Source organism: Carassius gibelio, chromosome A5 (genome assembly GCF_023724105.1).
Source record: "Carassius gibelio isolate Cgi1373 ecotype wild population from Czech Republic chromosome A5, carGib1.2-hapl.c, whole genome shotgun sequence".
Taxonomy (NCBI): domain Eukaryota; kingdom Metazoa; phylum Chordata; class Actinopteri; order Cypriniformes; family Cyprinidae; genus Carassius; species Carassius gibelio.
Window position 1 is genome coordinate 23,632,344 of NC_068375.1, and position 20,023 is coordinate 23,652,366.

The following is a 20,023-nucleotide window of genomic DNA, read 5'->3' on the forward strand; positions in this document are numbered from 1 at the left end:
TATTGTTATTGTGGGCACTTCTAAATACTGTGAATAATTATTTATCATTTTAAGAATACTATTCCCATTAACTGGTCAAAATGCACAACAAGAACTAATACTTGCATTTTTTTTTTTAAACAAAGATTAATAACCTCTGTAGCAAATGTAGCTATTGCTCATTGTTAATGTTAATGCATAAACTGAGATTAACTAAAGAGGTCTTATTGTAAAGTGATACCTATTGGTCTTTAATCTTTGTAAAACTTTTAACTTTAGATATTTTTCTGTATTGCTTTATTGTATTTAAATGTTAAGTTATTTTGTTATAAAAAGGTTATTTAAACTGTTATACTGTATAATGACCACTTTTTGAAACTTAATTGCAGTACCTTGATAATACCGTACACCGTGATAAAGGCATGAGCAATTAATCGCAACAAGAAAATCTAAAACCGCAATATCCCTAGTTGGAATATGTAATATAAGAATAATTAATTCTGAATTTTTCATCAAAATAAATATTTTTTAAATCATAAAAATATTGTATAATGCATGTTAATATTAAGAATGTTACTTTTTTATTATTAATCAATAACTTTTGCTGTGCCAACCAATGCTACAATCTGTGTTGGCACAATTGCATTACATTACTTTAGTCATTAAAGGGAAAGTTGATCTAAAAATAACAATGCTATAAAATGTTTTTATCCATACAGTGGAAGGCTTTTGCCTAAGAACAATTTATTCAATATTGTTACAGACAACATTCTGCTGTGTTATTTCCAAAATAATCTACAAGTAATTCCATGATATCGTTTTAGTTCATTTCAAAAGGTCTATTTCTGAGCCTCTTGGAGTCTTGCTTTTACTTTGTTCTATTTTATTATAGTTAAATGAGTTTAGTTAAGCGATCTATGATCCTTTCCTTAGCTGCATCTTTAGATCTGCAGGGGGAGCCAAACAAACCGGATCGGCTCTGAACAAAACAAACAGAATCGAAACGTCCTCATCTGCTGCGCCCGCGCATGTAGCAGCAGTACTTGCTGCTCATTCATTGTTGACGCAAAGTAGTTTGAGTTATTTATATCTACACATTAATTAAACGAAACTTGCCTATAATAATCTCGAACGTCTAGCGCGCATGCTTTCACGCGTTCGTTTTTCGCTATCTGCTAAGAGCTAATCGACCGGGGTCAGGAAGATCCTCCTTCGGCCAAATTCTCAATCGAGCCCGAGGATCCAGAGGCCTTCGAGTCGGATAACAGCAACTGAGGAGCAGGTACCGTACTCTCAAAGAATATAATTCTGATTTCATAACAGTGTCTTCAATTTTACATTAAAGTAAAAGAAAACAAAAGTGGAACTGTAAGGGAGGCGTGTGAGAGAGTAAAAAAAAAAAAAAAAAAAACTGAAGCAGCGCATGTTTTGCTAATCTTAATTCTCTTGTGTTGTCACCGGAAAATTAAGTATACCGTTACTCCAGTAATTTCTGTATAAACTGAGTTACCTTGATGTGCTGTTCAGAAATCGAATTTGCTTTATTTTTAGATTGTTCTGTAACGTTTTAGGTTTAGTTATCTGAGGGTGTTGTGGTCAAATCCATAAGGCTACAGGTTCGAGTCCCAAAAGGGGAGTTCTAATAAAAGTGAATACTAAATGACTTGCATACCTGACTGTGCCAGAATAATAATATCCATGAAGTCTGATTTGGCGGGTTGATGAATGATATGTTGTTGTTGATTTGTGTAGAATGTCGGACTCTGACAGCGATGAGGACCAGGACCGGCCCTTCCAGCTTACAGGGTTTCTGTTTGGAAACATCAATGAGAATGGACAGCTGGAAGATGACAGTGTGCTGGATATGGTAAGAGAGCAAATCCCTGCTCTTGACGCAGGAAATCAATGATCTAAAATTGCTATGAAATGCCAATAAACCACATCTATTTGCATTTTAAATCTCATTTTGCATACTGTATATATGCTTGTTGTGTACTGTCTCTTTTTCTCTATCAGGAGTCAAAGAAGCACCTAGCTGGTCTGGGCTCTCTGGGTTTGGGTTCACTTATTACAGAGATCACTGCCAGTGAGGATGGCATGGATGAGCAAGAGCAAGACCAGAGCAACACTGATGCAGAGGGTGTGTCTGTGTTTCTGTAGCTTTATTAAATGTGTACAGATTTGTGTGTGTGAATGTAGGATTTGTGTGTGTGAATGTAGGATGGGTAAGGAGCACAGACGATGCAGTTGATTACTCCGATATCAGTGAAGTTGCAGAAGATGAAACCCGCAAATACAGACAGGCAATGGGCAGCCTCCAGCCATCACGGAGAACAGGTACACACAGGCTCAACTGGTGTCAAACACACTGATGCATATGCACAACTACATTGCTGACATGTGTATTTTGGTATGCAGATGAAGAGGAAGATTACGATGCTGATTGTGAGGATGTTGATGCCAAACTCATGCCGCCTCCCCCTCCCCCTAGTCAGCCCACCCCTGCAAAGAAAGAAGACACGCCAACTCAGAACAGCAATGGTAAATGAGACTTGTGATTGATGAGGAATCAGTCTGAATGTTGTGTGTGCTGTTCTTATTTCTTTTCATCATTTTTAGTGACTGATGAGGGTGATGGCATTATCCTACCTTCCATTATCGCTCCGTCATCTTTGGGCGATAAGGTTGATTTCAGCAGTTCATCAGACAGTGAGAGTGAGAGTGATCGGCCGTCTCAGGGTTCAGGGACAGAGGGAAAGGCAGGGTGTCTTACCCTCCCTCTTGCGGGCATTATGCAGAAAGATGCGGCTAAAGCCCTGCCTGGAGTCACAGAGCTGTTCCCGGAGTTCAGACCTGGAAGGGTGAATTTTACACCTTATCTCATATGAATTATTAACCAATCAATTACAGTGTTTCACGCTGAGTATTAATGTTTTGGCTTAGGTGTTGCGGTTCTTGCGGTTGTTTGGTCCTGGTAAGAACATGCCGTCTGTATGGCGAAGTGCTCGCAGGAAACGAAAACGGAAGCAGAGAGAGCCACACTCAGACGTGGCTACAGGTGACAATGAATCACAGCCACTTGAGCCAGGGGCTTTGAAAAAATCAGGATGGGACTATGAGTATGCACCACCTCCACCACCAGAGCAGTGTCTGTCAGATGATGAGGTAAACCAGACATATGCAACATTTCATGTCCACTTGGCCCCTTCATTAAATAGGCCTATGCTATGATGAGATCAGAAAGAAGACAGTCTGTTTCTATGTGTCTGTCTCTCTGCAGATAAATATGATGGCTCCGGTGGAGTCTAAGTTCCTGCAAGTATCTGGTGAAGGTGATAAGGTGTCTGAGGTGAGGCCAAGGGTGGCTGAATGGCGTTATGGACCAGCACAGCTTTGGTATGACATGCTTGGTGTCCCAGAGGATGGCAGTGGCTTCTATTATGGGTTTAAACTCCGAGAAGACCAAAAGCAAGACAGTACTGAAACGGAGGCTAAACCTGCAAACCCTCCAGCTGCTGAACCAGTCAGTGAACAGGAACCACACCAAGAAGCACATTCTGAGGTCTGTGTAGTTTTTGGTGAATGAATTTAAATCAGTTAAAAATAGTTTTCATGACTTGAATTAAAGCTGAAATAAAGTATAAATATTGGAAAGAAAACTGAAATGAAAGCTAGAAACTCAGCCTTGGCAAGTAAATGAAAAAAAAAAAACTACATAGAAGTATTCTATTTAATTCTACATAAAAAATAATATTAATTACAATAATAATATATAATCTTTTTTTTATTTTTATCTGCATTATTTTTATTGTAAGAGCAATACAGACAATTGTAACTTAAATGTGCATGGGTTTCATTCGCTTCCAGTTATTTTACCTGTTTAAAAGAAGTCCACTCTTTTATAGCTGTTTTATATCTTGTTGTTTTAATTTATTATCGTAATCTTCAACACACTGGTTTGTAGCACAAATTACCATTGTACACTTTGCTCTAGGTATTTACCTGTAGCTATTAATGAATTGTGTCTCACACATTTAATAAAAATAGCTTACTTCTGAATTGCAAAATAAGGAGGGTAGAAATGTTTTGTATACTTTTTTTTAATTCACAATGAAATTAAAGGCACAGTAAGTAACAACTTACAACTAAATGAATCTTATGTGTGCGTCTGTCTGTGGGTATTAGCAGGAGGAGGATGTGTCTCCGAAGCAGGATGAGTTGTTTTTAATGGTGACCCAGCTGCAGTGGGAGGATGACATCATCTGGAATGGAGAGGATGTGAAACACAAGGGCACTAAGACTCAGCGTGCTAGTCTGGCTGGGTGGCTGCCTACTAGCATGACCCGTAACGCCAATGCTTACAACGCTCAGCAGGGTAAGAGAACATAGCCATAATGCAACACAAAACGGAGAAGGTCACACTGACAGTGCATCACATTAAACACATATTCATAGACACACGCTGACTGGTCTGTGAAATAAATGTATGTTTTCCAGGTCTAAGTCGCAGTAACTCTCAGTTGGTTCCCCCAACCCCACCACCCTTGGCCAAAACTCCGTCCATATCAGGCTCCAAGAGGGACAAACATAATCATGATCATCAAGGTACTGTCCTGTTTGTTCTGTGGTCATGTTTAAAGTTTGGCAGATCCTGTGAGGTTAATATGAAGCATATCCACTCTTTGGGTCTCAGAATAGAACAAACTGTATTTGTATTTTCTTACAGTCTCTCATGAGGATGACACACCGTGGTTCTCCATATTCCCGATTGATAACGAGGAACTTGTTTATGGACGTTGGGAAGACAACATAATCTGGGATGACCAGAACATGGACCGCCTCCCTTCTCCTCCTGTTCTTACTCTTGACCCCAATGATGAAAATATCATACTCGGTATTATATGTAATATTTTATACTAACTTCAGTTGTGTCTTTACAACAGTGGTTTTGAACCTTTTTGTGGCCAAGGCCATCTACTGTTTACAACAACAGTCATTGCCCCATGACATTATTTTTTTTATGATTTGCAGGATAAGAATTAAGAATAAAGAATAAAAATATATTTTTACTCTCCATTTCTGCTACTTAAAAAAAAAAAAAAAAAAAATATATATATATATATATATATATATATATATATATATATATATATATATATATATATATATATATATATATATTATGCTGGTTTTGACAATGTTACTGCCCCTTAAATTGTTCAAAAAATTGTGTCTTTCTTCTGTTGAGCACAAAAGGAGATATTTAAGACTGTTGGTAATAAAACAATTGACAGTAACCAGTGATTTCCATAGTAATTCAAAATATCTTATTTTTTGCTCTGCAGAAGAAATAAACTTACACAGGTTTGGAACAGTTTGAGGGTGAGTAAATGATAATATAATTTTCATTTTTGGGTGAACTATTCCTTTAGGTCATCTTAAGGTCCCTAGTGGGCACCGGGGGTTGAGAACCTCTGATTGAGAACCTGTGATTTAATTCAGATTAAAGGGCCATTAACAGAACCATGAGGAACCTCTCATTCCTCTTCTACACCAAAAATATGCGAGTGTACATGGAACCGATTATTTGACTTTGATCTGTATTTACAGAGATTCCAGATGAAAAAGAGGAGAGAGCCTCTCATTCACCCTCCAAAGAAAACAAGAAAGAGACAGCACTGAAAAAAAGTCGCATTCTTTTGGGAAAGACTGGTGTCATCAAAGATGAACCTCAACAGGTAAGAGGAAGATGAGGAAAAGATGTGGCATAAGGAAGAGAGAGCGAGTATATGGAAAGAGGATGATGTGTGTCATGTGTCTCTTGTCTAGAATATGTCCCAACCGGAGATTAAAGATCCTTGGAATCTGTCAAACGATGAGTTCTACTACCCCAAACAGCAGGGGCTTAGGGGCACTTTTGGAGGAAACATCATCCAGGTAGGACATTTAAACTAAGGATGTGAATGGCGACCCTGATCTGGAATATTTAGTCCCTGTATGTCCTGGGCATGTGCATAGCTCACTGTGGAATGACCCTCTTAAAAAAGTGTTTGCATAAATGTGTGTCTGTCTGAAGGAACCCTTAAATGGGCAGAAACAAGTACATGCCTGTCCATTTATAAAATTAGATTTTTTGTGCCATTTTCCAATAAAACTGACTCAAATAATACCATTAATATTATTAATATGTTTTTTTAAATATGAAATCATCTTTTCTAATTGGCTGTGCCTCTTTTTTTTTTTTTTCTTTTTTTTTTTGTCAACATTTCTTTTGTCAGCACTCCATTCCTGCTGTTGAGTTGAGGCAGCCCTTCTTCCCCACTCACATGGGACCTATGAAACTACGGCAGTTCCATCGACCCTCCCTTAAGAAGTACTCATTTGGCGCGCTGTCCCAGCCTGGCCCACACCCAGCCCAGCCTCTCCTCAAACACATCAAGAAGAAGGCTAAGGTAGACTGAAACAAAGAATTCAGTGTGTGTTTGTGTGTAATATACATTGGCCTATTAAATTTCGCACTTGTTCTTCATTTGTCTTGTTATATATAAAATTCTCTCAGATGCGAGAACAGGAACGTCAGGCATCGGGTGGAGGGGACATGTTTTTTATGCGCACAGCTCAGGATCTGACAGGCAAAGACGGAGACCTGATTTTGGCCGAATATAGCGAGGAATATCCTCCCCTTCTCATGCAAGTTGGAATGGCGACCAAAATCAAGAACAACTACAAAAGAGTAAGTCACAAATTCAAACTTACCACTGGGAGATTTAATGGTGACTTGTCATATAATGTGAGGGTCGATAAAAAGCACACATTGATGGACTTGGCCTTGATCTAGCTCTGGGTCTAATTAATCTGAATTTTAATTTAGTCTGGATAATAGGTTTTGTTCTGGATTTGGGTATCAGAGTCTGGTCACCCTTGATAATGGCATTGTTAATGTTTCTATCTGTAGAAACCAGGTAAAGACACAGGAGCACCTGACTGTAAGTACGGAGAGACCGTTTACTGCCACACTTCACCATTCCTGGGATCACTGCACCCTGGACAGCTACTGCAGGTGACATACAAACACACTTTTGTCCCAATTCTGTAACTCTGCATTAAGTGCTTGTTTTCTTAAACAAGTCCTTATATTGTCATGCCTTATGAATTATGTTGTAATTTTGTGTGTGTCACAGGCCTTTGAAAATAACTTGTTCAGAGCTCCCATCTACCTACATAAGATGCCCGAGACTGATTTCCTGATTATTCGGACAAGGCAGGGCTATTTCATCCGAGAGCTTGTGGACATATTTGTTGTGGGTCAGGAGTGCCCTCTCTATGAGGTGCCAGGACCCAACTCTAAACGAGCCAACACACACATTCGGGATTTCCTCCAGGTAGTACTGGCACCCATCCCTGCCTCCCTATTTTATTCTAGTTGTGTGTTAACAAGTACCATAAGAAGAAATGTATGGATAAGTAGATTTTTGAAAATATAAAGGCTGATTACGTAGGAGAATAGTAATATAAGTCGACTACTTGGTGTATTTTACATCTTCAGTTGAATGTGCAAATTACAGTAGCATCGAGCCTTGTGGGACACCTATAGAAGTTTGAAATACTGATCTTGTTTGAAGGGCCTCTGGTGTTTAATTGGAGTATATTTAAGTCATTTCTTTCTCTCTGTAGGTGTTCATCTATCGTCTGTTTTGGAAGAGTAAAGATCGTCCTCGTCGTATACGTATGGAGGACATAAAGAAAGCCTTTCCCTCTCACTCTGAGAGCAGCATCCGCAAACGCCTCAAACTCTGTGCTGACTTTAAACGCACAGGTGCACTTACACCCTCTACAATGCACACACATTCATCTTAAATCAAATAACACTAACTTTCAGTACAAGCTGAGCTTTACCTACTGAAAATTTCATTAAGAAATGTTTTAAATGTGTAAGGAATATAGAACAGGAAGTCAAACTCCAAAAAAAAGTGTGTTTTGTCAGAAAGGAGAATTGACAGATGCAGGAAGTATGTTTCTTGGTACTGGGAAGGTAGGACAGGAACAGACAGTTCTGATAAGGACATAATTCTTCCTTATCCTTCTTTCACACACACTTGTTCCCAGGTCCACACAGAATGACATGAATCCAAGCATAAAGGTCTGCAGCATAAACACTGAATGTCAAAAGCACCATGCGAGTCTGCAATTCATGTATAACCGATACAGTTTGTGTGATACTACTGATAAAACTAGTTAGAGAGAAAGAAATTTAGTCTGGATAATAAGTTTTGTTCTGGATTTGGGTATCAGAGTCTGGTAACCCTTGATAATGGCATTGTTAATGTTTCTATCTGTAGCACCATGCGAGAAAGAAACAAGTGTGGAGGTCCAGTTAGACTTCTCTCCTCTGTCCTGTACTGAAGCTGTTTCATGCACATCTTTCAGGAATGGATTCTAACTGGTGGGTGCTAAAACCTGATTTTCGGCTTCCTACTGAAGAGGAGATCAGAGCGATGGTCTCTCCAGAGCAGTGTTGTGCGTACTACAGCATGCTGGTGGCAGAGCAGAGACTAAAGGTTTGCACATGCAAGCTCCATATCTCTATGTGCATGATTTTCTTCCAGATCCACGCCAGCTAATGAACACTGTTCTCTCTCCCAGGATGCTGGTTATGGTGAGAAGTCTTTTTTTGCACCCGAGGAAGAGAATGAAGAGGAATTCCAGATGAAGATTGATGATGAGGTCAGAGGGTTAATGAGTACATTTGAATACTGTATTTGTGATGGAGTTAGTCAGTTTTATATGGTTCGATTTCATTCATGTGGTATGATCAGGTACGCACTGCCCCATGGAACACAACTCGGGCGTTCATTGCAGCCATGAAGGGGAAGTGTCTCCTGGAGGTCACAGGGGTCGCTGACCCCACTGGATGTGGAGAAGGATTCTCGTATGTTAAAATCCCTAACAAACCTACACAGCAGAAGGTACATGCTTTCTGACCATTTAGCACAGCTTCTAGCAATTAAATGTTTCACACACCCTCATTTGAAACAATGTGTTTCCTGTTTTTTTTTTCTCAGGATGATCGAGAGCCCCAGCCAGTGAAAAAGACAGTGACAGGGACTGATGCGGATCTGAGACGTTTGTCCCTCAAAAATGCCAAACAGTTGCTCCGCAAGTTTGGAGTTCCTGAGGAAGAGGTGACGCTAAAACTAACAAACTACTCAAAGATACCGCCTCTGAATAAACTAATCACTTTATAGTTATCTGAGAAGGTGCTGTGTGTTTTTGGTGGTTGTTTTTTCATTTTTTTTTTTCAATATTATTAACTTTATCTCTTATGATTTGAATGTTTATTGGTGGTAAAATCCTCTTAATGCTATAATATGTATGTGTGTATTTAGATAAAGAAACTGTCCCGTTGGGAGGTGATCGATGTTGTGAGGACCATGTCGACTGAACAGGCTCGTTCAGGGGAGGGGCCTATGAGTAAATTCGCTCGCGGGTCTCGATTCTCTGTAGCAGAACATCAGGAACGTTACAAAGAGGAGTGCCAGAGGATCTTTGACCTGCAGAACAAGTGAGAGCCTGAGAGAAACGAGCAGAGTTCTCTGCTTTTCATTCTGCACAGTCACACTCAAAAAATGTTTTGCAGAAGTCAAGTCACCTTTATTTATAAACTGCTTTTAACAATACAGATTGTGACAAAGCAACTGAACAGGGCTGTCATCGTCCAGCTCGGTTCAGTTGAAATAGTATTCAGGTCGACGGTATCACTGGAAATTTAGCAGTAGCTCTGGTTATACCAGTTAGGTTATCAAAATGGCTACATAAAATGAATATGACCGTTTTGATTAATGTTAAAATGCTCTTGTGTATGTAAAACGAGTCGTTGTGTGTATTTTTGTGTTTCAGAGTATTGGAGTCCACAGAGGTGTTGTCGACGGACACCGACAGCAGCTCAGCGGAGGACAGTGATTTTGAGGAGATGGGCAAGAACATTGAGAACATGCTGCAGAATAAGAAGACCAGCTCTCAGCTGAGCAGAGAGAGAGAAGAAGAGGAGAGAAAAGAACTGCAGCGGATGCTGATGGGAGAGGACAATGAGAGAGAGAGAGGCCGTAAAGAAAGACGCAAAGGCTGTACGTGTGTGTGTGTGTGTGTGTGAAATCGAGCTTGGCAGTACCCAGATTGTTGTCTGTCTCTGTATCTAATAACTCCGGATCTGTTTGTGCATTGTAGCAAGTGCCCTTTCCACCAGCTCTCACAAAGATGATGACGCTTCCTCTGTCACTAGCCTGAACTCTTCAGCAACAGGGCGAAGGTTGAAAATTTATCGCACCTTCCGTGATGAGGATGGCAAAGAGTATGTGCGCTGTGAGACCGTTCGCAAACCGTCTGTTATTGACGCTTACTTGCGGATACGTACCACTAAGGATGATGATTTCATGTAAGTGTCTATTTGCCTACTCAGTGGACTTACTGTAAAACCATAAGTTTAATAGTTGATACGAGTACACACTAATAGATAATATAGTATTTTATTTAAAAAGGTAAAATAATCATAAAAATCATGTCTATGTGTCTGCAGTCGCAAGTTTGCATTGTGTGATGAGCAGCACAGGGAGGAGATGAGAAAGGAACGGCGAAGAATTCAGGAGCAGCTGCGGCGCCTCAAACGAAACCAGGAGAAAGATAAATTTAAAGGTCCGCCTGAGAAAAAGGCGAAGAAGGCCAAAGAACGACCAGACCTGAAGGTGCAAAATTAGAAATGATCCTTGTTTCTCACAGCTTCTGAAAGTGTCCTCCTGTAAATGAAATCAACGCATGATATTTTCCTTCATAGACTGATTCAAATGTTTTTGGTGTCCACAGCTGAAATGTGGAGCTTGTGGTGCTATTGGTCATATGAGGACCAATAAGTTCTGCCCATTGTACTACCAAACCAATGCCCCGCCCTCTAATCCGGTGGCAATGACAGAGGAGCAGGAAGAGGAGCTCGAGAAGACTGTGATCCACAATGACAATGAAGAACTTATCAAAGTGGAAGGAACCAAGATTGTGCTTGGAAAGCAGCTCATTGAGAGGTAAAACAAACGGATATGGATAATCAATGCCAAAATATGAACAGGAGGTTCAAAATGTATAGTTTACTTGAAAGTGTACGTGCCATTTATAACATGTTTCTCTTAACCATCTTTGACCTTCACTGGCTTTTAAAATAGGTCCATGGTCAGTGTTAAAGTTAATTATTAATAATAAAAAGTATTTTTTTTTTATCGAAATATTTTTTTTTATCGAAGCTGAAAAAATATATAAACATCAAATAAAAAATGTAAACGTAAAAAAAAAACAAAGATTAGAAGTGTTGCCCAGGCAAAACTTAACTAAAATACAACTGAAACTGAAATACAGAGTAAAGGTATATATTTATATAATGAATAAATTATATAACTAATAAAAATTACAAAAGCACTGTGGCTGTAAATAACTAAAATGAAAACTTTACATGTAATTCAAAATAATAATAAAAATAAACAAATTAATTTAAAATACATATACTTATGCTTAATAATGTATAAATTAACTATATATTACTATTTGTAACTACCAAAATACTGTTTAAGATGTTTGTTGGTAATGTAATGCATGGCTTGTCACATTGTAAATCACCGTCTTAAAAGTTTTGTCAGCTGTTTAAATCATTTGTATGCTCATTTGCTAAAATGTTTTAGGATTTGAAGTGTTGTTAGGAATATTAATCCGTAATTAACATGTTTCTAGTGCTGATGAAGTGCGGAGGAAATCTCTGGTTCTGAAGTTCCCCAAACAGCAGCTTCCTCCTAAAAAGAAGAGACGTGTGGGGACAACGGTGCACTGTGACTACCTCAATGTAAGAGTATGTTTTAAGTGTTTGTTCTTGTACCGTAGTCATTTACTGGTCCCTATAGACCAGGGGTGTCAAACTCAATTCCTGGAGGGCCGGGGTCCTTCAGAGTTTTGTTCCAACCCTTCTTCAACACACATCCCATGTAGTTTTCAAATAAGCCTGAAGAACTTGATTAGTTGGATCAGGGGTGTATAATTAGGGTTGAATCTAAATTCTGCAGGGCTCCAGCCAGGGGTGTTGCTACACATAAAGCCCTACTGGGGCACAGACCCACATTACTCATATCACTTTTCTTTCTTGAAAGCCAGTTGCATGCAATAAGTAGAGTTGTTCCGATTCCGATACTAGTATCGGAAATATCTCCGATACCACAACAAATTCTGGCATCGGCATCGGCGAGTACATGAACCCATATACCGATCCGATACCATTTTCTTAAAAAAGACCTAGTTATGACCGCAAGCTTTGCCTAACCGCTGCACGGTTCTTCTTCGCTGCTCAAAATGCATTGAAAACACAGGAAGTTGTGCTGTGTTGCCACAAGCAACCCCTGTTTAGAGCAGCGAAGAAGAAATGAAAACGCGTTAGCAGCCCTTATCTATATATGACTGGATCACTCATCACATTCTAAACTGCCAAAAGACAGTGAAGCCGCTACTATATTATAGATCAGTGGTTAGCAGTATGTCTCTGTAGTACCGGTAGTTACAGACTCTCGAGTATATTCAGTACCGGCAACTGCGTTCAGTCGCTTCCGTGTAAGTCAAAACGCAGGGCTCCAGACAGTAGCCGAATATATACTAGTGTCTGTGAATATTAAACTGCAAAATACTATTTAAATATTACTCCCGCAAAATCTACATCTCTGTGGGTGACTGGCACAGATGCGCGAGAGCTCGCTGTTTTGTAGTCTCTGCTGTGTGTCATGAGGACACGAACGCATAAACCGTCACTTCATGAGAATTTACCGTTTCATTTGAGAATACTGTCATATCATAAACACAGACACTCAAAGATCTTCATGGCAGCCCATTAAAATAAATGTTTGGTTTACATGAGTAAATTGACAATATATAAAGCTACTGTTGTAGCCTACAGTAATAATAATACATCTCTATAATAATAATAATTATGCCTAGATGGTTGCTTGTTTTTTACTTGTTTTTTACTTGTTAGAGATTATCTGATTAATAGATCTTTTTTTATATTCCTAGACTTATTTGTTGCAGTTTTTTTATACAGTTATATTGTAAAACTTAAATACCTTTTTTAGTTTGCGGTGTTAGATTTTTGGCTGCATTTGAAGTTCTTTTTTGCATAAGAAAATAAATAATACTGTCAAATTCATGTTAGATAATAAAAATACTGTAATAAATACAGTAGTTCACCATGTATTTGTTCATGTTTTATTGAGGGATCTGTCTGAAGCACACCATAAAAAAATTCTAGCAATTTACACAGGGCTAGTAGTATATACAGCTGTATATACAGATATACACCCAGGTATCGGATCAGTACTCGGTATCGGCCGATACCCTGAGCCCAGGTATCGGAATCGGTATCGGGAAGAGAAAAAGGGTATCGGAACATCTCTAGCAATAAGTGTACAACACAATGAACTAGGCTATACAAACTTAGCTATACATTTTTGGTGTCAATTTAACTGCATGTTTGAAACTCACTGAAACAAACAAAATTAGAGTATAGTCAATTTAGTCACTAGGTAATTACCACACGGCACCCATAGTTAATGCCAACTGTTTTCTGTTGTGACTTAAATAAGAGCTAGAAAATTAAGTAATAGGCAAGGCAAAGATATTGATATAGCACATTTCATAAATAAAGGAAAAACTAAAATCAATAAAATAACAATAAAAATGTTTTACAACTGTTTAGAATAAAAAAAGGATACATACCTTGGAATCGGTCATATATTACAGTGCTCATTCAGCAAATGCACAGAGAAACAGATGTGTCTTGAGTCTGGATTTAAATGTGGCTAGTGCACATGTGCTGGAGCACATCTGATCTCTTCTGGAAACTGGTTCCAACTATGTGTGGCAGAACAGCTAAAAGCAGACTCCACTTGTTTTATAATACTACTTTAAAATCAATTCGAAATGGAAATGGAAAGCCCGGAGGACCCGTGTGATATGCTCAGATTTTTTCATTCTAGACCGAAGAAATCAAAATAAGTTCATAGAATTTACAAACACTTTAGTTTCGTCCAGTGCTTGGAGTGGAAATACAAAACTGCCTGTACTCCTGATGCACGAGGAAAATTGCGTTTGGGGCGGCGGGATCCCCCTTGGTGGAAATTGTGAGGGCAGCATGCGAGAATGATTTTGTCACAACACTTGCCCGGAACAATAATAAAAAAAAAATTCAGGGTACGCTAAAGTATAAACGTGCTGCTACAGCATACCGGCGCATACCAGCCCACTTCGAGTTTCATAATTTTGTTTTAGCCCACCTCAACTGCATGCCGACACTTCTGCTTGAAAGGCTGCGTGTTGCAGTTAAACACACATACATGCATGGGCATGGATTTCTGCTCTCATGCAGTTAAACTGTGTTGCCTTTACAAGCGTTGATTCGGTAGTTGGATATAGATTAATTTCTTAATTCCAGGATTATCAGTTTAAATGAATACACTGACAAATAAAGTAAATTAAAACACAAACTTTAGACTGTCCTGGGGCACAGCAGATTTTACTGGGGCACATGCTCCATCCCTTCAGGAAATAAGTTTGACACCCCTGCTATAGACCATGTTTAAGTAATCAACATATGGCAGCTTCTCAGTGTGCCATGGCCATTTATTTGACTTCTCTGCCTTTCTCTCAGCGTCCTCATAAGTCCATCCATCGCAGAAGGACAGATCCCATGGTCACCCTCTCTTCAGTACTGGAGAGCATCATTAATGACATGAGGGACCTTCCTAACGTAAGACACATTCATTCATCTTTACTAGAGATGGAAAACTGCTCTGAGACGATGAGTGAATATGGTGTTTGCCTCTCAGACATACCCGTTTCACACACCTGTGAACAGCAAACTGGTGAAGGATTATTACAAGATCATCACACGGCCGATGGACCTGCAGACGCTGCGGGAAAATGTTCGCAAGCGCATGTACCCTTCACGAGAAGAGTTCAGAGAGAGTGTCGAACTCATCTTCAAAAACAGTGCTACGTACAATGGTACTTTCACGTAACTCATATAGGATCTAGATTTCTTTATTCAGGTAAAGAGACGTAGCCATGATCTGTCTTTATATGCGTTTTCAGGTGCAAAGCATCCTTTAACCCTTGTCAGTCAAGCAATGCTGAGTCTGTGTGATGAGAAACTCAAAGAGGTAGATGTAAATCTTTTACTAGGACACGGACATACTCGCAGGAAGATTTAGGAGTAATTCTTGTTACTCTCTTTGCAGAAAGAGGAGCGTTTGGTTCGTTTAGAGAAAGCCATTAATCCCCTTCTGGATGATGATGATCAGGTCGCTTTCTCCTTCATCCTCGACAACATTGTCACACAGAAGATGATGGTCATACCTGACGTGAGTTATGTTCTTAATCATTATATATTTCCTTGAATTTAAGCATTAGAGGACTAATTTCCTCTTCTTTTAATCATTCATATTTAATGTCTGTCTAGTGTTATTAATTAATGGCAAATCAGTTTGGATGATATTAACTTATTTTATTTTATTCTTTTTTTTTCTAATTTCTGTAATGGATTTTTTGTTGTTGTTTGCATGGAATAACAAGTGCACAGATAACAAACCCATTCACCACAAGCTAAAGTTATACAATAATAACTCCCTAATTAAAAAATGAAGTGAATTGCTCTTCTTAATTAGTTAACATCTCTCTTTCTCTAGTCCTGGCCCTTCCATCATCCTGTTAACAAGAAATTTGTTCCGGATTATTATAAAGTCATCATCAACCCCATGGATCTGGACACACTCCGTAAGGTCAGGAGGATCTGTGTGTGGACGCAAGAAACTTCAGTTAAGATGTGATTTATTTAAGGGTTTCTGAACGTTTTGTTTGCTTTTTTGTGTGTAGAACATCTCCAAGCACAAGTATCAGAACCGAGAGGTGTTTCTTTCTGATGTCGGCCTCATTCACACCAACAGTGTCAATTACAATGGTGAGAAACAGGAGTGTTTTAGTTATGAAAATGTTGTTTCATCATGACTAAAATTGTGATTTTACTTTTGTATATTCTTATTTTTCTTAGGGCCTGATAGTCCTTATACCAAAACAGCTCTGGAAATCGTGAATGTCTGCAAGCAGACTTTAGCAGAGGTACGTGTGTGTGTGTGTGTGTGTGTGAGTGATGGATCAAGGGAGCTCTTTGCTGTTTTCATGTTTATTGTTTAACTTGCGTTTGAGAAGTTGAATGTGTATCTGTCTTTTAGTATGACGAACACCTGACTCAACTGGAAAAGGACATCTGTACTGCTAAAGAAGCTGCTCTGGATGCTGCAGACCTTGAGAGTTTCGACCCCTTGACCCCTGGACCGTACACGCCACAGGTACACACACAGATCACACTGAGGGCATGATCTCAGGTGTCTCCAGTGTAGTTTCTAACAGGTGAAATGAAGCATGTCAGCATAAGAGATTCTGCCAGAAATCGAACAGAAGGCTTGTATTTCTCTTGTGCATAATCCAAACGTTCTGTACTGCACAGCGGTCTGATTCACATTTCCTCACTGTTCCTGTCTTTTTCTCCTTCCTTCCTTCAACCTATTTGTCTTTCTGTGTCTGGGGCTCTTTCTTTTATTTATTTTCTTTTTTTTATTACTTTGTCTTTGCTTCCCTTTCTTTCTTTCAGCCTGATGTGTGTGAGAACAGTGTGTCTGTGAGTTTACAGGCAGACTCTAGTCTGTTAGCTGAGGCTACGCTAATCCCTCCCACCCCTGAGAAAAGAGGGGGGCAGGTATTCCTCTCTCCCTCTCTGCATTCATCTATTTCTCTGTCCATCCATTTTATCATTCATTTTATTGGCTGGCTTGCTTTACCCCTTTAGATATGTCCTCCCACCCACCATCCATCTGTGTGGTTACCCACCCCTGTACCGTGATGGAGTCTGTGATGAATTCTGTGTGCTGCTTGATTAACCCATCTCCATCAGTTATTAAAGGATGTTTAGGGTGCATTTTATAACTGGTCTCTATTGAGCTAAATTCAGAATCTGTCAAGTTTCTTTCAAATTGAGTCTCTTACTAGCAAAGAACAAAACAATATAGTGACATTTGAAAGGTATCTAGCTGAAATGCTTCTTTCAGGAACCATCCCTGCATTTGTCCATCCTCTACTGCATGTGTTTTCTGATTGGTCCTCTCCTTCTGTGTGTCACTTCACTTCCCTAACTTTGTTTTTGTGTGTACGTTCCTAAGGGTCGTCACGGCAGAGGCCGAATGGGCGAGGACGAGTCTGATGTGGACATTGAAGGATTTGAGGAAGATGACGATGGCAAACCTAAAACACCTGCTCCGGTAATTCTCTTGTGGGAAAAAGAAAATGAATTCATTAATCCAGGGGTCTTTAACATGAGAACATCAGTCACCTTTTTCTCCTTATTGTTTGATTTTAAGGAACTCATTATTGTGAACAAAATTAAAATATGCGTTAAGCAATAATATAGTATTAACTCAAAGCAAAAGTCAAAAGGCTGTGGTTCAGCTGAATGTGTCAGTGTCAGAGATTTGAGTGTTGTTTGTTCTTCTAGGCTGAAGAGGGTGATCTGGATGATGAAGACGAGGAGGATGATGAAGACGAGCTCCTCATGCGGCCACAGAGGCGTATGCATAGGGATGAGGAGGAGGAGGATGATGATGAACGCTCACGCCGGCCAGCACAGGCCAGTGTGCTCTACCAGGATCTGCTGATGTCAGATGCAGAAGACGACGCCAGTGAGGAGGAAGGCGATAATCCATTCTCCTGTGAGTCTGTGTGTACTCCTGTGTGTGTGTGTGTGTTCTTGTTTTTGTGACATATCAGGACACAACTCAACACTGTATAATGACATGGGTATGACACAGGTATTACAAGGAGAGGGTGACTTATGAGGACATAACCCATGTCCCCATTTTTCAAAACGCTTATAAATCATACAGAATGAGTTTTTCTGAGAAAGTAAAAATGCACAAAGTTTCCTGTGAGGGTTAGGGTTAGGTGTAGGGTTGGTAAAGGGCGATAGAATATACAGTTTGTACAGTAAAAAAAACATTACGCCTATGGGATGTCCCCACTTTTAACAAAAACAAACTTGTGTATGTGTGTTTGTGTGTGTATACAAGTATTCATGGGATATAATAGCTGTATGTGTAATACTGACTTTACTCTTCATTGAAGCTATCCAACTGTCAGAGAGTGGCAGTGACAGTGATGCTGAACTGGGGCTTCAGGAGAGCACCCGGATTGGACTAGAGCAGGAAGAGAGTATGATGTCTTACGAGGGGGAGGGACCTGATGCGGTAATGCACATGGAGGACAGTAACGTCAGGTCAGAATGCATTCTTGTTCGAGTAAAACCGATGTCATTTCAAATAAAGTCTTGGTTTTGCATCACTCTTCTAGATATGCTACTGTTCTCAGTAACTGCAGGATTCTAGAGTCATTATTGTTCAGTAGCCTACTACACGAGATAATAATAATAATGTTCGTCTTGTACCTCGACAACTTTAGTGAATAATTTTGTTGACATTATTTACATGATTTATAGTACTTCCTAATATGTAGTCCTATGCTATTTTCTGGGGCATATTGGTAATGCCCTCGATCAGCTATTTTCTAGTCATGCTCCATACTGTCATGCTCAGTGACGTGATTGATAATAGATTAATTTATGTTTCTAAAGCATTTCATAGCAACAAGATGATAATCTCACAAATTGGTTTGAATTACTGTTGTAAAGACCAACCAAGTAGGCTCTTTTATTTAATTAAATGCCATGTCTTCTCTGTTTTCACTTTCACTTGTACTTCCTGTGTGCTATAGCTACGGCAGCTATGATGATGGAGACAGCCAGATGCAGAGACATGTGTCCAGCCCCAGGACAGGAGAACAAGATGGAGAGGAGGGGTACGGGATAAGTGAAGAGGAAGAGGAGGAGGAGGAGGAGGACAGGAGAAGAGGTCCTAGTGTTCTCACACAGGCACAGCTCAGTGATGATGAGGAGGACAGTGAAGAATTCCGATCTGTTGGTGGAGACAGTGACCTGGATTCTGACAACTAACATCTGCTTCTTCCTCTTCTGTCACACTGTGTGTAAATGTCCTGGTGGTTATCACGGTGTTGCACATAACTGTATATTTCGTCCCGCTCTTCTGGTTGTGTTTTACTTATTATTTTTATATGACGTATTGATCCTGTTTGAGGGACTCCAGAAACATTTGTGATAAGGAATGCGAGAAATAAATTTGTATGAATCTGACATTAGCACATTGTGATTGTTTTTTTTTCAACCCACCTGCTAGTCTTACTCCTTTTTTGTTAACAATAATCCATTTTTTTCTTTGAACTCAAATCTTGGTAGTTCATCTTGGCAGCTGACATGAAATATATATGGCAGAAATCCATCAATTGATGTTAAATAGAAATAAATAAAAAAGTCCAAGAGTGCACATCAATTTGCACGGCCATAAAAAGCTCAATGTGGGTGCTCTACCACACAAAAATGAGAACAAAGCCTCAAAGTAGGCACACCACAGCTCAAATATTTCTCTATCTCTGGAGCTGTGGTGAGCCTAATTTGAAGATAAATAGAAATCGAAATAATAAATATACTGACATTATCTAACTGGCTCTTGAGATGGGATGAGGGACACTTTTACTTTTAATTAGATGTAATGTTTATGTGGATTGAAACCTCTTTCATGTTCATCAGTCCTGTGGGATGTGTGTGTGTGTGTGTGTGTGTGTGTGTGAGAGAGAGACCACCACCACCTGATTTATGCTGTTGTTCAAGTTTGTGGTTGGTAAGATTTTGCAATCTTTGTTTTAAGGAAATCTCTCACGCTTCACTATAAGAGATTAAAAGTACTTTATCAAACCATATCTAAAATACAGTAAAAAAAAAAAAAAAAAATGAATGCATGAAATTTTCTACTTGGATATATTTTTAAATGTATTTCTAATATGCTGATTTGGTGATTAA

General features: G+C 39.3%; 1 protein-coding gene across 5 annotated transcripts; it reads left to right on the plus strand.

The window, feature by feature from the left end:
• Positions 1-892: 892 nt before the first annotated feature.
• On the plus strand, positions 893-19,300 carry taf1 (TAF1 RNA polymerase II, TATA box binding protein (TBP)-associated factor). Of its 5 annotated transcripts, none has more exons than XM_052592645.1 (41): positions 955-1,261; positions 1,732-1,846; positions 1,996-2,119; positions 2,200-2,316; positions 2,398-2,520; positions 2,599-2,840; positions 2,923-3,144; positions 3,260-3,541; positions 4,165-4,354; positions 4,477-4,584; positions 4,706-4,873; positions 5,590-5,717; positions 5,809-5,916; positions 6,258-6,431; positions 6,539-6,712; positions 6,935-7,039; positions 7,161-7,361; positions 7,654-7,795; positions 8,407-8,537; positions 8,623-8,703; positions 8,796-8,945; positions 9,042-9,161; positions 9,366-9,541; positions 9,877-10,103; positions 10,204-10,411; positions 10,553-10,718; positions 10,837-11,048; positions 11,746-11,860; positions 14,699-14,797; positions 14,877-15,054; positions 15,142-15,209; positions 15,288-15,410; positions 15,735-15,827; positions 15,922-16,006; positions 16,097-16,164; positions 16,278-16,394; positions 16,697-16,801; positions 17,262-17,360; positions 17,594-17,807; positions 18,220-18,370; positions 18,865-19,300. In XM_052592645.1, the coding sequence occupies exons 2-41, from the start codon at positions 1,733-1,735 to the stop codon at positions 19,100-19,102; spliced, it is 5,946 nt and encodes a 1,981-aa protein (XP_052448605.1). In that variant the 5' UTR covers positions 955-1,261; position 1,732; the 3' UTR covers positions 19,103-19,300. The 5 variants fall into 5 exon arrangements, with proteins under 5 accessions (XP_052448608.1, XP_052448607.1, XP_052448605.1 ...); XM_052592649.1 differs by having other exon boundaries at positions 11,746-11,854; XM_052592646.1 differs by having other exon boundaries at positions 4,168-4,354.
• The last annotated feature ends 723 nt before the right edge of the window (positions 19,301-20,023 follow it).

Coding starts and splice junctions, on each gene's coding strand:
- taf1 (XM_052592645.1), top strand. CDS start 1,733: ATGTCGGACTCTGACAGCGATGAGGACCAGGACCGGCCCTTCCAGCTT. Junction 3,542..4,164: donor ACCAAGAAGCACATTCTGAG/GTCTGTGTAGTT, acceptor TGTGGGTATTAG/CAGGAGGAGGATGTGTCTCC. Junction 10,104..10,203: donor TAAAGAAAGACGCAAAGGCT/GTACGTGTGTGT, acceptor TGTGCATTGTAG/CAAGTGCCCTTTCCACCAGC.